At 38.1% G+C, this 16,051-nt stretch overlaps 3 protein-coding genes and 1 pseudogene across 3 annotated transcripts; 1 reads left to right on the forward strand and 3 right to left on the reverse strand.

Moving 5' to 3' along the window:
- On the forward strand, positions 1-3,730 carry LOC104707470 (plant UBX domain-containing protein 8). The gene is made up of 11 exons (XM_010423826.1): positions 1-244; positions 615-676; positions 792-1,290; positions 1,393-1,479; positions 1,553-1,668; positions 1,816-2,011; positions 2,137-2,316; positions 2,410-2,553; positions 2,839-2,982; positions 3,063-3,119; positions 3,404-3,730. The coding sequence occupies exons 1-11, from the start codon at positions 158-160 to the stop codon at positions 3,509-3,511; spliced, it is 1,680 nt and encodes a 559-aa protein (XP_010422128.1). The 5' UTR covers positions 1-157; the 3' UTR covers positions 3,512-3,730.
- LOC104709668 lies at positions 4,234-5,412 on the reverse strand (annotated as a pseudogene).
- Positions 13,416-14,168, reverse strand: LOC104709669 (FAS1 domain-containing protein SELMODRAFT_448915-like). Its single transcript, XM_010426241.2, has one exon. The coding sequence runs from the start codon at positions 14,106-14,108 to the stop codon at positions 13,416-13,418; it is 693 nt and encodes a 230-aa protein (XP_010424543.1). The 5' UTR covers positions 14,109-14,168.
- Positions 14,893-16,047, reverse strand: LOC104707471 (putative F-box/kelch-repeat protein At4g11750). Its single transcript, XM_010423827.1, has one exon. It carries the CDS (start codon positions 16,045-16,047, stop codon positions 14,893-14,895), a length of 1,155 nt encoding a protein of 384 aa, XP_010422129.1.

The raw sequence follows: 16,051 nt of genomic DNA on the forward strand, positions 1-16,051 counted from the left end.
AATCCAGTTCAATTGCAAATTTCTTCTTCACAAACAAATTTAGTTTTCCCCTTGGTCACTCCAAGAACAACACAAAAGACGAAACCTTTCACAATCACTTTGTTGTTACGAACCCAAGCTTCTTCATTTCTCCAATCTTCTTCCTTCTTCTTCTCTTATGGCGTCGACACCGAATCAGGAAGCAATCGACACTTTCATCAGCATCACCGGCGCTTCAAACGCCGTCGCCCTTCAGAAACTCGAGGTGATTCATATTTTCTTTTCAAAAGCAATCTATTCATATCGAAAAGTTTCTCGGGGAATCGGTTAACTGAAAAGTTCCATATGACTGACGATCGTTTTGATTATTTCCGATGCTCTCTTGTTTTAATCGGTGATGGGTTAGGGTTGAAATTAAAGTTTTAATTTTTTTTCGCAATTTTAGTTCATTGGATGGTCTGATTGAGTTTATAAAAGGGTTTTACATTGCTCTCTTTAGCTCGTTCATTGATGAGTGTGTAATATTGTAATTTTGAGAGCTGAGTGTATCGAAAAGTAAGAAACTTTGGTTTTATTTTTGAGTAGATTTGTTGATATGTATAATTGATTGTTTTCTTTTCTCCAATCTTATGCAGGAACATCGTGGTGATCTTAATCAAGCTGTGAATGCATATTTCAGCGAGGGGGATCAGAATGTGTATGACATCATCTATCTCACTGATGATTGGTTTATTTTCTTCTTTCTCAGCTATGCAAAGTTATTATTTATTTATTTTTTTCATGTGGTGTACGTTGTTATGCTCTTTGTACAGGGTACGTGAAGCACCGGTTGATGCCCTTCATGACGATGAAATGGATATAGATGATGTGATTCCGGCTCCGCAATCTCCTCTATCTATGTTCAATGCAGCTAGAACAATTGGCCGTCCTTTTTCTCTTTTGGATTCGGACTTTGCTAGAGGTATATTTGATAGTGATCCTCTTATGCCACGCCCTCCGTTTGTTAGTCATCCCAGAGAGGTTAGGCAGATACCAATAGAGGTTAAGGATAGCACTAGTGGGCCATCAGGACGATCTAGTGATGCTCCTACTATTGAGGATGTGACAGAAACAGCACATGTCCAAGGTCCAGCTACTCAAGGAACTGTTATTATAGATGAAGAGAGTGATAATGATATTCCTTATGCACCAACCGGACAAAGTAGGCAAGACGGACTTGCTGGTTCTGTAGCCAATAATAATCAAGATTACAATGATATTGAAGAAGAAATGATCAGAGCTGCCATTGAGGCCTCAAAGAAGGAGGCTGAGGTAAGCTTCTCTAAGAGAATAGGCACTATTGTGGTTTGTCTTCTTGTTTAGTTTGGCTTACTGAATTAGCAAATTTTATGAGCTTTTTTAATTGTTTTATAGGGATCAACTAACCCTTTGCTTGAAGAGAGGCCCCCTCACATGGAAGATGATGACGACATAGCAAAAGCTGTTACAATGTCATTGAAGGTCTGTGGTTGTCTCCTCTCTTTTATTTTCGCTGTCATATCCCGTTGATCTCTTTTAACATAAGTTACTGCAGTCAGCCGAGGAAGAGGTTTTGCGCGGTCAAGGGTATAAGGCCTCAACCTCAGAATTAGGAGCTTCTGAAGTGACTGCTGCTCAAGGACCTCAGGATACCCAAGCCCTGAACGGAAGGTTTGTTGGTTCTTTTCTATATTACTTTGCTAATGTGTTATCTCCGAGTTTGATACTTGCAGTTGTATAAACTTCTGTCAAGCAGTTTGTCTGCTGGTGTTTGTCAAAAAGTCGAGGCCTAACAAATTGTCTTGTTTTGTTGTCTAGATTGGCAGCACCTAGCTCACCATTTGAGGATGACTCCGATGATGTTGATGACCAACCTCTTATTAGACACAGACCAAGACGTGCAGCATCGGGATCTCTGGCTCCACCTAACGTTGATCGTTCCCGGAGTGGGAGTCCTGAAGAAGAACGTGCAAGTATTAATCCAGAGGAGCGTGGCAATGGGTTTCCTTCAGAGGTATCCATAAAACTGTTTAATTAATTACACCGAAACCTGACTTGAATTCCAGTATTACTTATAAATGAGGAATTCTAGAGTAGCTAGTCCTTGTCATTGCTGATATTCTATTGTGTATGCTCAAGTGGGGAGGCATTTCGTCTGAGGAACATGATGAAGCTGTCATGCTTGAGGCGGCCATGTTTGGTGGCATTCCTGAAACTGGATATAATCCTCCTCTTCCATTCTTGCCTCCTCAGCCGAGGGCTCAACCACCTCCACCCTCACCTTCACTGACAGCTCAGAGGTTAATACGGGAACAGCAGGTTAGGCAACACTTACTAGCTGCTTGACCAGACGTTTTTATTTATCAAGGTTTATGGGTGATAATAAAATTCTTGAGCTGCTACATCATGCAGGATGATGAGTATCTTGCATCCCTGCAAGCTGACCGAGATAAAGAAATTAAATCCATTAGAGAGGAAGAAACTGCTAGAAAGGCTTTTCTGGAGGAAGAAAAGAAAAAAGAGGAAGAAGCTCAAAGAAAACTCGAGGAAGAACAGGTGCTGCTTCTGTTCTCACATATAACCCTCTTTCTAAATCTGCGTTTAAACAAGTTTTCCTGTAATTATTGACTGCCGATTGTTACCAAGACTCCTGCTAGTTGATAGAGAAAGATCAGCCTAAATCATAGGCAACTTTGAAAACCCTTTCTTGCTTCAGAAAGATGGAACTCTATAACCATACAATACAATGATGATTATGAACAGTGCTCTGGTTTTCACAAGTTTTAGTGAAGGCAATCTTGTTGCTTACTGCGGTTTTTTTTACTCTGAATGTTGTTGCAGGAGCTAGAGAGGCAGCTAGATGCGAAAGAAGCATCTCTACCTAAGGAGCCCCAAGCAGACGAAGAGAATGCCATTACCCTTCTAATCCGGATGCCAGATGGCACCCGACGTGGCCGCCGGTTCCTTAAATCCGACAAACTCCAAGTCAGTTTTCTAATCAGTTTTATTTTGCATTACTCGGAAGTTTCTCCATAAAAATAACTGTTGTCTGTGCTGTTTTGCAGTCTCTTTTCAACTTTATAGACATTGCCAGAGTGGTGAAACCCAACACTTACAGACTGGTAAATCTTCTGCCTCGACATAAATAAATATCTCATCTTTTGGCATATAGAACACGCTTATAGGATGTTATGAGGGTTGGTTACAAATCGGGTTAATGACTAGTTGAGGATCAGACTTCAGACCTGATCTATCCCGGCCCTGGGGCCGTGCTGGCTAGGCAGAGGTTAACTGCCCTGATTTAAAGCAAAAAATGATATGCTTGACTGGTTTGGTCCTATAAATCAGTTTAGATCTTAAAGGTCTGAAAAAGCCCGTCTTTAAAGTTTTGATGTGGTGAAAACAGGTGAGGCCATATCCAAGGCATGCGTTTGGAGATGGAGAAAGTGAGTCTACCTTGAACGATCTTGGGCTGACCAGCAAACAAGAAGCATTGTTCCTTGAGCTTATCTAAAGTAAGTTTTAGCTTTTAAATATCAGACTTACATTTGTCTGCTGCTTAGAAACTCTTTAATTTTCAAGTTATTTTTATCTTTCTTTAAAGTATCTGTTGGGAGGGATTATATTATGAGTTATAAAACCGGTTTCAGTTGTACATACATTACTGCCTAATGTGTCTGGCTCTCACTCTCTCAAGTATAATGTTTGTCATCTTCAACTTTGCTGTTTTAAACTTGCCCACAAATTAGAAGAGTTGAAACAACTCTCTTTCAAATGCTTTTTTTTTTTTTTTTGACATTCACAATATCATATTGCTCGGAAGTGTAAGCGTTGAAACAACTCCCTTTAAGGCGGAGTCGCATCACACCAGTCCCCTGGTAAATTCCGATTAGAACATTGTGTTTCAAACGCAGTCGCAGTTTCTACTCTTTGCTTTACTGTGTAGGAACATTTGGTTACTTTTTCACCACATATAGTTATTGCATCCCAATATATATACTAAAGATGAGGTACACCAAAACTCTCCAAGAGCAAAAACGAACAATTTTTTGACATGGCTTTGTTTGGGAGTCAAAAACAGAATGAAGTAGAGAAAAGAAATTGGAACAAACCCAAAATAGAGTTTTATTATAAGAGAGAAACAGAACAACATTTGATGCATTGTATAGCAAATCATTCAATGAAACTGGAAAGAAAGAAAATGGTACTAATGAACTAATGTGTTAATTCATTTCATCAAACAGTAACAGTCATAAAATGCAATAAAGAACATGACTTGGGGACAGTAAGCACAACATCACACCATTCAATCTTCCCACAAACCTCTCGTCCGTTACGCCTTTTAAGCGCAATCTCAGCACACCATATCATATTCTTCTTAGGATCTGTACCACGCACGTCCTTCTCCCACAAAACCACAATCTTTCCACTATAACCCACCAATCTAACACGAAGACCTTGGTTTGCTAATTTTGGTAGTTTTGGTAGTTTTGCCAAACCCTTCAAATATCTCCACCGTCTTCTCTCTGAGTCGTACCACAACACTCTACGTCTTCCATAAGAGTAGATTACGTTGTCTACTACTGCGCCAGCAAAATCAGTGGGATTCCAACGCAAAGGTATCTCTAATCCTACCACATCCCATTTATTTTCTTTTGGTTTGTAAACCAGATTTTTATCCCCAAACAGGTAAAGCTTCCCGTCCAAAACTAAACTTGCTGATACGTACCTACCACGTATCTCCGCGCTAGGGCTTGGCACATGCTCCCATGTTTGGGTTTCAGGATCGAAACACTCGATAATATTCGAGTAATCAGGATCATTGCATCCTTCCACTACATATATCTTCCCATCAAGAACCCTAATGACGGAAGTCTTTTGGGCCGCCTGCATGCTTGGAGTTTTGTGGAAGTATGAAACTGGCAGTCCATGAATAAGATCCTAGACGAGAAGGCGCCATTTCCTAATACCCCAATCATATATATATTAGAACCAATGGCGATATGAGTCGACTTAGTCGAAGAAGTGAGTTTGTGAGATGGAACTGAGACCATAGTGTGATTCGTTAGGACACTATGTGGTCTAAAGCAGGAAGCGAACCATCGTGAGCTAAAGTTAGGGTTAGGGTTTCGAGTTGGTCTCTGGCATAAGGTGAACCAACGTGCATCAGACTGATCAGAACTGTAACCTAACCTCAAATAAAGACAATTCTCGGTGTTTCCTAAGAGCGTTCGGATCTCGTAAAGCTCAAGCGATGCCACGAGAGAGCTGAATCTCTTGGAAACTAAGGAGAGAATCGGGTAGTACAATCTCGAGACACGGGCTAAACAGTTCAACCACAAATCATCAGGAAGATAAGGCAAATCAACCTGTGAATTCCTCATTAGCACAAAACGCTAGCTCCAAAAAATACTCAAAGAGCCTTCCTTGTTAATTACTACTCTTTATATACTGGAGAAATATATATTCCTTAAACTTAGTTGAATTCGTATAACTCATATATTCTGTAAATCTAGCTAGATTTAGGTATTATTATACTAGTCCCTATTAGGAAATCATCTTCATGTGTAACATAATCGAACCCGATAGGCCAAAACTTTTATCGATTTAGACGGATAATGATGAGCTGCCAAAGTGTATTTTGGACTGATTTGATAATAAAGGCAAACAGAGCGAAGCAGAGAAGAGAAGGAAAACACAACATATACGTCACTGAGAACATGATTAAAACAGAGTTCTTATCTGTAAGAGGGAGGAACAACAATAGCTCATGGTTATATATCTGAATTATGCTTTAAGCCGTCAATATATCAATAATCATCATATTAAATATATAAAAAAATGATATAACCATGTTCAAGCAATAGCTCATGGTTTTGTTCATCAAACAGTAGCGGTAATAACTTCCAAAATATCATATGGTTTGGAAAGTTTAAGCACAATGTCACGCCACTCAATCTTCCCATACATATCTTCTGTGTTGCGTCTTTCAAGCGCAATCTCAGCACAATAAATCACCTTCTTAGCAGGTACTACTTCCTTTTCCCACAAAACCATAATCTTTCCACCATTCTAACTTGCGTCGGTAGTTTAGGAAGTTTTGCCAAACCCTTCAATGGTCCCCCCAATCTTCTCTCGGGGTCGTACCACCAGATCCTTGTGATGTACGCGTGATAATAATATATTACATTATCTATTACGCAAGAAGAGAAAAAGGAAGCCAAATGCAAACGATCATCCAATGATCCCACGTCCCATCTGTTTTCTTTGGGGTCGTAAACCACACTTTTATTCCCAAACAGGTAAAGTTTTCCGTTGATTGCTAGGCTACGTAGTTCGTCGCTCTTGTGTATGTCCGCGCTAGGGCATGACAAATGCTCCCATATTTGGGTTGTTGGATCGAAAAACTCGATCATATTCGAGGAATCGTGATTTTTTGCAGCCTTTCACTACATATATTTTCCCATCAATGGCGGTTTGGGGCCATCTGCGTGGTTGGAGCTTTGTACAAGGTGTGAGACCTGCAGTCCATGAAGAAGACGAGCTTATTAGAGTAGGAATCTTCAAAGTATCCGCCAATGATGTAAATATTAGAGCCAATTGCTGCACGAGGCCACCCAAAAGGAGGATAATATATGCAGGTTGGAACTGAGACCAACTCATGATTGTCACTTAACTTCTTTTCTTCATTAATAGTGTGATTCGTTAGGAGTCTTTGTGGTCCATTGTAGGAAGTGAACCATCGTAAGTTAAGGTTAGGGTTAGGATTAGGGCTACGGTTAAGGATAGGAGTTGGGTTTCGGCATAAAGTGAACCAACGTGGCCTAGTTTCAGAACTTAAACGTAAGCACACATATAGACACTTCAGATGGTAAATTCTACAGTGTTGACCTCCCCAAACTTTTAATCAAGTGGTCTTGGTCTAGTGGTTTCCACTTGAGGAAAGAGTTGTCCTGTTGGCCAGAGATCAATTCCCCTCAAGTGCGAAAAAGGTAGACAATTCCATTGGGCCAAGGGTTTTCACCTGATCTTCCCCGGACTTTAGGAGGATTATGGGCATCGGTCTTGAACCTTCTGGTTTACAAAAAAAAAAAAAAAAAAAAAAAAAAAGACAGTCGGGTAATATACCCTTGAGACACAAGCTAAGCAGTGCAAAAGTAAATCATCAGGTAGATAAGGCAAATCAATCGGTGAATAAAACCGCTTGGAGAGCAATTATTCAAACTCGGAGAGCTTTTGCCAACTACTTCTATATACAATGTTGGTAGAAATTTCTATTTCCTAATTCTAGTTGTATCCAAATTTTTAGTTCCTAATACTATAAATAATTATATTTCACGATCTCACTATTCACAAACAGTAATAAATGTATATTTTCCTAATTCTGAAGAGTAAAGTGTCTCTATGTAATACAATTACTTCTTAATTATCTATATTATTATTTTTGAAGTACATTTTGTGTTATGCCTTTGAAGTTTTACTTATTTAATTTGTTTTGTTTACAACATTAACCTCTAACTATTTTCCTAAAATAACAATTTCTGAAAACTCATTTAATGGAACTATTTAATGGAACTATTTAAATCGACCTAATTTGATATATTTATTGCCATAAATAGCTTGACAACATCTATATATTTCGATTTTTCCAAAAACAACTCTACGCATTAAATTTTTAATCTCATAAAAATCTCCAAACCTATTGTAATAGATCTTTAGAGACTGTATGATCTCTTAAATTTAAATGACACAACCGAGTTTGAGTAACAAATGATTACAATCGCAATAATTATTATAACGTTAATAAAGTTTAGCATCAAAAAAAACATTTAATATAATATATACCGTGTTAAAAAACTAAATATTATTCTGCGATAATGTTATCAAATCAAATAGGAAAACACTAAAATCTCTTTTTTATTACTACGGATCGTAAACTCCTTGCTCATCAAGCATTTTCCATGTATAAATATCAACTTCATAGACAAAACACAACACACAACCAAAACCACTAATATGACGGTTTTGAAACACGGGTTAAACACTACAAGAAAACAAGCCTTTTGCGAGGACACATTGCGACGGAACACAGCTCTCGTAAATTTGCGATAGATTTGCGAGGGATTTACTAGAAAATAAAAAACCATAGCACATTCCTCGCAAATTTGCGACGAACTCAGTCGTCGCAAATCCGCTGCTCAATTGCGACACATTTACGAGTAATTCGCTGGGAAGGTCCTTTTCCTCGCAAATCCATCGCAATATTGCGACGATTGTGCGAGAACGTACTCCATAGCAAATTTGCTATGGAATTGCGAGTGATTTGCGAAAGCCATAGCAAATCCATTGCAAAGTTAGGAGAATAATTTTTTTATAAATATTACAAAACTTAATAGAATTATTCTAAAATACATTTGAATGTGTTCATGAGGTGAATTTACTAACTTTTAACATTATTTTGATGGTTTTTGCAAATTAGATATTCAAGATTTGCGACAAATTTGCGACTGATTTGCTAGAGCCATAGCAAATTCGTCGCAAATCCATCGCAAACAAGACAAAACATAGCAATTCCCTCGCAAATAGAAACTTTAAACCCTTAACCCTAAACCCTAAACCCTAAAGACTTATTACATTACTATTAATGATTAAAAAAGATGAATCCAAAACTATTAATCAAAGATAGCAGTGCAACACAAAATTGTTAGAGAATTGGACAATTTGGCAAATATTTGTCTCAATGTAATGAACATATATGTGATATAGTGTAGAACATCATCATGTTTAGAGTAAGATGCAAAATTGGACAATTTTGGAAAGTTTGATGATAGAAAAGAGTATGATGACACCATTGGACCTTATAATATACTTGAAAGTTAATTTGACTAATTTGTTACAATTATTTTGATGGTTTTTGCAAATTAGATATTCAAGGTTTGCGACAAATTTGCGACTGATTTGCTAGAGCCATAGCAAATTCGTCGCAAATCCATTGCAAAAAACTCAATACATAGCAATTCCCTCGCAAATAACAACCCTAAACCCTTGAACCTTAACCTTTAAGACTAATTACATTACTAATAATTATTAAATTGATATCATTCAAGATTTATAATCAAAGAGAGGGCACTAATGAAAATTGCAAATCCTAAACCCTAAAGACTTTGCGAGGGATTTGCGAGGGACTCTTGCAATTATCTCGCAAATTCTGGAAATATTAATTACATATTTTTATATGCTTGCTAGAGATTTGCGAGGGACCATAGCTAATCCTTAGCAATATTTGCGAGGGATTTGCGACGCAGTGTTTTTATATATAATTAGAAAACCTAGTTTGAGCGAAGCTCAAACCTCGACTAATCCGCAGCCAAAAGAGAAACCCTTCTCGAACCCTTCTTCTCCGATTTCTTCTCTCTTCTCCGATCTCTTCTGTCTTTTCCGGTGAGTTTGCTCCTCTTCTCTCAGGTCCGGTTAACCCTTCTCGAACCCTAACTCTTCCTCTTCTCTCTTGTCCTCTGAATCTCTTGTTTGGTTAATCTCCGACTCGATCTCTTCTCTCTTTGCTGGTAAGTCTCCTCCTCTCCCCTTCTAAATTAGGGTTTCGAAATTGAGGATTCATTTTGGGGTTTAGGGTTATGATTCGATTAGGTTTTTAATTCGATTTTAGGGTTTCGAATTTTGGGGATTTAATTTTGGGATTAGGGTTTCGATTTTGGGGATTTAATTTTGGGTTTAGGGTTTCAATTTTGGGGATTTAATTTTGGGTTTAGGGTAACGATTTTGGGGATTTAATTTTGGGATTAGGGTTTCGATTCGATTTTAGGGGTTTTAATTTTTGTTTTTAATTTAGGGTAATGATTTTAGGGTAATGATTTTTACATGTTCTCCTTCTCTTCTCAGATGTCTTCTCGAGACCAAAACGGATCTGTCAACCAAAACCATTATACAAGGTTCATATCTTCACAAGGATTATCTCCTCCCGTCCCTTCTCGAGGGGTACGCTCTACTGGCTCTGCTCAAAGGCTACATTCTACCGCCTCTTCTCAAGGTACCTCACCGGTGCAAAATGATCTTCCTCCTCAGCAAAATGATCCTCCTCAGCAAAATGATCCTCCTCCTCAGCAATCAACGTCGTGTGTCAACGGTGCAAGTGCCTCTCAAGTGTTTTTCACTTTGGAAGAGTTACTTGCAAGTCCCGGGCGTGCTGGCTTACCAAAACTGGATCCTAAGCGACCTCCGGGTACTATTTGGTGAGAATGTTATGTATCTAACATATAGTTTATCTTTATGTTTTGTATTTTCAATGATCCTAATTCCTTTTATCTTATGTTTTGTAGGTTTGACCAGGATTCTTCGGTTGCTGCTACTGTCCGGGCCATTTTTGAAAGAGATTTCAAGTCAGCTCATGCCAATTGGACCCAAACACCAGGTCCGGTTGTAAACCGGTGGTTTGAAACTTTTGCGGTAAGTTACAAATTGTTGTTGTGTTTAAATTACAGATTTTGTGTGTTTATCATTCGAATTTGGTTCTGATTCTGTTTCTGATTCATTTTATGTCTTTACAAGCAAACATACAATTGGGATGCGTCCATCAATGGAAGAGTTAGAGCTGAGTTTGAAAAGAAGTTGAAGACCCGGATGAGTGATCAAGTGTCTCGGTGGAAGGGTAAGTGGAGGAAGAAAGGTAATGACGCAATGCCGCGGTGGCTTGATCCTACTGTATGGGATGGCTTGGTCAACTTTTGGTGTGAACCAAAATCAGAAGCAAAGAGTATCAATAGCCGTAATGCTCGCTATAGTGATCCTGATGGCACCGGAATACATAAGCACCGTTCTGGTCAGACCTCTTTTAAAGCCCGAGCACGAAAGCTTGTAAGTATCTATGTTTAACACAAGTTCATTAATCATATCATATATACAATATAGTAATATAGTTGTTTGATTTCTCTGTTTTTAGTCTGAGAGTACTGGTGAGCCACTACCTGATTTCCTGCGAGTACTAGAAGATACTCATAGGAAACCTGATGGGTCGTTTGTTGATGGACTGTCTGAGAAGGTGTTCAATGAAGTGTCGTCAAAGATAGCTGAAGCTGAGTCTTCCCTAATATCAGCGGATAACATGGAGAGTAGTGCTTCTGGTGGGTTATCACTAATTGTGAAGAACCAAATTTATGCCGAGGTAAAACATGCTTCATTGTTTATGTTAATGTTTGTGTTTGTGTAAACACTTATGGTGTCTATATGTTTTGTTGGCAGGTTGCTCCGAAGAAAAAGAACCGGATATATGGTGTTGGTAACATGCAAGCAGAAGCATCTTCAGCTCATATTGTTCAACCGCCTCCTCCTTCTGAAGATCCACTTGTTCTAGCTGCGAAGCTTGCTGCTGCCGAAGCTGTTCTTGAAACTCAGGCAACTCAACTACAGGCCAATGCACAAAAGATGCAAGAAAATTCAGAGAAGATGCATAGTTATGATGCATACTTTGATTATCTTGCATCTAAAGATCCAGAGTTTGCTGCTAGATTTCGCCGAGAAGATTCACCGGCCAGACCTGCCACCGGAGATGGAACCACCGGAGATGGAACCACCGGACAGTAAACAATGATGAACTTGTTTTGTAAACTTAGTACTCTTTATCCTCTCATATTTAGAACAAAATCGGTTATTATGTTTTGTTATTGTAAACTTAGTACTTCTAATTACAGCATTAATTTGCTTAAGTATAAGGTTTAATTATAATTACAGGTTTAATTTTAATTACAGGTTTAATTTAATGAAGCTTACCAAAATGAAAATTCTAATTTTTTTTACAATTTGCACCGTTATTATAATTTGCAACGGAAATTTTAATTGCAAAAGCATCGCAAATTTGCGAGGGATTTACTAGATACAAAATTGCTAGGATGTTGCTAGAAAAATAGTTCCTCGCAAAATGCGTGGGATTTGCGAGGGACAACATTTCCTCGCAAAAGTTGCGAGGGAATTGCAACGTTGACCAATTTGCGAGACGCGATTTGCGAGGAACGGAATTTCCTCGCAGATTTCTCGCTTTTGTCGATTTGCGAGGGATTCGCGATATATTTGTCCATCGCAAAAGACGTGTTTTCTTGTAGTGAAACCACTAATATGACGGTTTGTTGTTATATAGCGGGACATATTATTAACATGATAGTTTGAATTAACATTAGTATAAATATAAAATATTATTAATTCGGTTTTAAAACACGGATTAAATCTTCCTTTAACTATTTGGTCAATAACACTAATATAAGAATATTAGACATATTAAATCAGGGTAATTTAACTAAAATTTTGTAAAACGGTTAAATCATTGGTAAAATTGTGACTTAATCCGACAATAGCTTATAAATTACATATTTATGTATTTATTTCCCCTATTATTGTTCTAATAATTGACAATCCAAAAAAAATATTATTTAATTAAACAAAACAAACTAAATACAAAAAACAAAAAAAATATTATTATTTTTTAAAATATTGTTCCACAGTGTACCACGGGTTAAAATCTAGTTTAATAACATAACATATTTATGATTATCAAAAGAATTTTATTTTATTTTTATTTTAAATCATACAATATGTAAATTCAAACTTATGTAGTCCCACACTAACAAAATTTGCACAAACAGATTATATCATGGTCTACTTAATTTTATAATATAAAATAGAAAAAATGTGTACATAATCACATTTCATGAATTTAACTTGGTGATTTGATGGTCTGACAAATAAATTGGAATCACTACTTTTAAGGAGGTGTAAGAATTAAGATGTATTGAAAAATAGACACATCCTATTAATTCATGTTTTACACAAGTTGATCCCTGTCGACAGGCCATTGTGAAGCTCTTGACCCAAACCATCAACTCGTTGATTACTGAACCTCAAGAACCAATAAGCTACATCCGAATCAAAAGATCACTTCGTGATATCCACCAAACTATTCCGTTATGTTAACCAAAGGAAAACTTTTCTGAGTATCTTTAAAGTAAAAGCTCAAGAAGCCAAGAAACAAGACTGTACCAACTCCTAGTCCTAGACAACAACAACAATGACTAATTTTTAGATAGAATAATGAAATTTTTTTCTCATTTCTTTTTTTTGGGAACATTCATAATCATTTGTTCTTCTNAAAAAAAAAAAAAAAAAAAAAAAAAAAAAAAAAAAAAAAAAAAAAAAAAAAAAAGATCGATTCTTTCACTAATGTGAATCTTATAATTGAAAAAAAAATCAAGAAAATTGATATTGCTCAAAGTGGAAAACTTTACATTATGTATAGAATTTCACAAAATCTTGAAGAGGAAAAAAAAATTAGAGTCTAAAAAACCTTGAAAATAACAAAAACGTGGTTACTTTTACTGTTATCTTGACGGCCAAAACGTCACCGCAACATAGAGTCAGAACCAAGTCAGAGCCGCCAATGGAAGCAAGAACGAGCCAACAGAGTAATGTCCAGTGAACAACGAAGCAGAGGTGGTTAGATTAGTATCGCCGTTACCAAGATCGCCGTGACCACCACCACGACGACGGAGACTTTCAGCAAAGGCAGTATCATCATCGTTACCAAAACCGCCGTAACGTGAGAAATCAAGCGTCGAAGCAACACCATGAATAGCAACAGAAGAAGAGATGAAAAGATCCGGTTCAGATACAAGAACGCCGTCGAGAGTATAACCGGAAACAGAGTTGTTAGTGACGACGATCGAGTTTCCATGGAGAAGAGTCGGGAGACGAGAGAGTGGTTTCAAGATTTGGAGATCGGTGAAGGAGAGACGTTGAGGTACGATGTGATAAGCGACGGAGAGACGACGTGGAGTAGCATTGTCGCCGTTGGACGAGACGTCGGCGGAGTCGAAGTCGCTTGGGATGAAAATGGTGGCGGAGAGAGGGATACCGAACTGGTCGTCGACGGCGGAGAGGAAATCGGCGGCCCATCCACGAAAATCTCCGGCTCCGATCATTGCTTCGATGATTCTGTCGGCGTGTTGATGATCTTGCGACGTGAGATACGGAGGAGAAGCGGCGGAGGTAAAGGATGAGACGACGGCGGTGATGAGAAAGAGGAGAAGGAGATGGCTTGAGGTGGCCATCGGAGAATCAAAACGGCGGCGACGTTGTAACAGAAAGAGAGAGAATCTTTTTGAGTTCGATCGTTATGATTCTTTAACACAATGAACTAATGAAGTATAAGAACTGAGTTCTTTGTAATATATATACCTCTCTGGTTTAATCATTGTGGAGTAAACCGGTTTCCCGGTTTGGTTAAGCGATTAACCGAGATTTTTTTTTTGATGTATAAACAAATATACCGAAACAGAGAAGTGATGGAAAACAAAACAGAGAAATTAAAATACCATTCAACCAATGGCAAATGTATTCAATCATCAAATATTAATAGAAATAAATTCCAATAAAGAAGATGACTTGGGGAGAGTAAGCTCAACGAACTCTTTAATTTTCAAGTTATTTTTATCTTTCTTTAAAGTATCTGTTGAAGGGGATTATATTAATATTATTAAGTTATAAAACTGGTTTCAGTGGTACATACATTAATGTGTCTGCTCTCTCTCTCAAGTATCTCATCTACAACTTTACTGTACAGCAGAGGTTTTTGTACACTGGAGAGTAGAATAATAAAAGTTTGAAGTAACCAAAACTCTCCAAGAGAAAAAAAAACGAACAATTTATTGACATGGCTTTGTTTGGGAGTCAAAAACAGAGTGAAATGAAGAAAAGAAAGTGGAACAAACCCAAAATAGAGATTTAATATAAGAGAGAAACAGAACAACATTTGATGCATTGTATATAACATCATTCAGCGAAACTGGGAAGCAAGAAAATGGTACCAATGAACTAATGACTAATGTTCATTGATCAAACAGTAACAGTCGTAAAATGCAATAAAGAACATGACTGGGGGACAGTAAGCACAACGTCACACCACTCAATCTTCCCAAAAACCTCTCGTCCGTTACGCCTTTCAAGCGCAATCTCAGCACACCAAATCATCTTCTTTTCAGGATCTGTACCACGCACATCCTTCTCCCACAAAACCACAATCTTTCCACTATAACCCACCAATCTAACACAAAGACATTGCTTTGGTAATTTTGGTAGTTTTCCCAAACCCTTCAAATATCTCCATTGTCTTCCCTTTGAGTCGTACCACACCACTCTCATTCTACGTCTTCCAAAAGCGTAGATTACGTTGTCTACTACTGCGCCAACAAAATCAGTGGGATTCCAACGCAAAGGTATCTCTAATCCTACCACATCCCATTTATTTTCTTTGGGCTTGTAAACCAGATTTTTATCCCCAAACAGGTAAAGCTTCCCGTCCAAAACTAAACTTGCTGATACGTACCTACCACGTATATCCGCGCTAGGGCTTGGCACATGCTCCCATGTTTGGGTTTCGGGATCCAAACACTCGATAAAGTTCGAGTAATCAGGATCATTGCATCCTTCCACTACATATATTTTCCCATCAAGAACCCTAATTAAGGGATTCTTTTGGGCTGTCTGTATGCTTGGAGTTTTGTGAAAAGTGTGAGACCGGCAGTCCATGAAGAAGATCCTAGACGAGAAGGCGCCATCTCCTAATACGCCAATCATATATATATTAGAATCAATGGCGATACGATTACGAGTCAACTCAGTCGGAGAAGTGAGATTGTGAGTTGGAACTGAGACCATAGTGTGATTCGTTAGGACACTATGTGGTCTAAAGCAGGAAGCGAACCATCGTGAGTTAAAGTTAGGGTTAGGGTTAGGGCTTCGAGTTGATCTTTGGCATAGAGTGAACCAACGTGTGTGAGGTTTAGAACTGAAACGTAAGTTCACATAAAGACAATTCTCGGTGTTTCCTAAGAGCGTTCGAATCTCGTAAAGCTCAAGCGATGCCACGAGAGAGCGGAATCTCTTGGAAACTAAGGAGAGAATCGGGTAGTACAATCTCGAGACACGGGCTAAACAGTTCAACCACAAATCATCAGGAAGATAAGGCAAATCAACCTGTGAATTCCTCATTAGC

Source organism: Camelina sativa, chromosome 8 (assembly GCF_000633955.1).
Source record: "Camelina sativa cultivar DH55 chromosome 8, Cs, whole genome shotgun sequence".
NCBI lineage: Eukaryota > Viridiplantae > Streptophyta > Magnoliopsida > Brassicales > Brassicaceae > Camelina > Camelina sativa.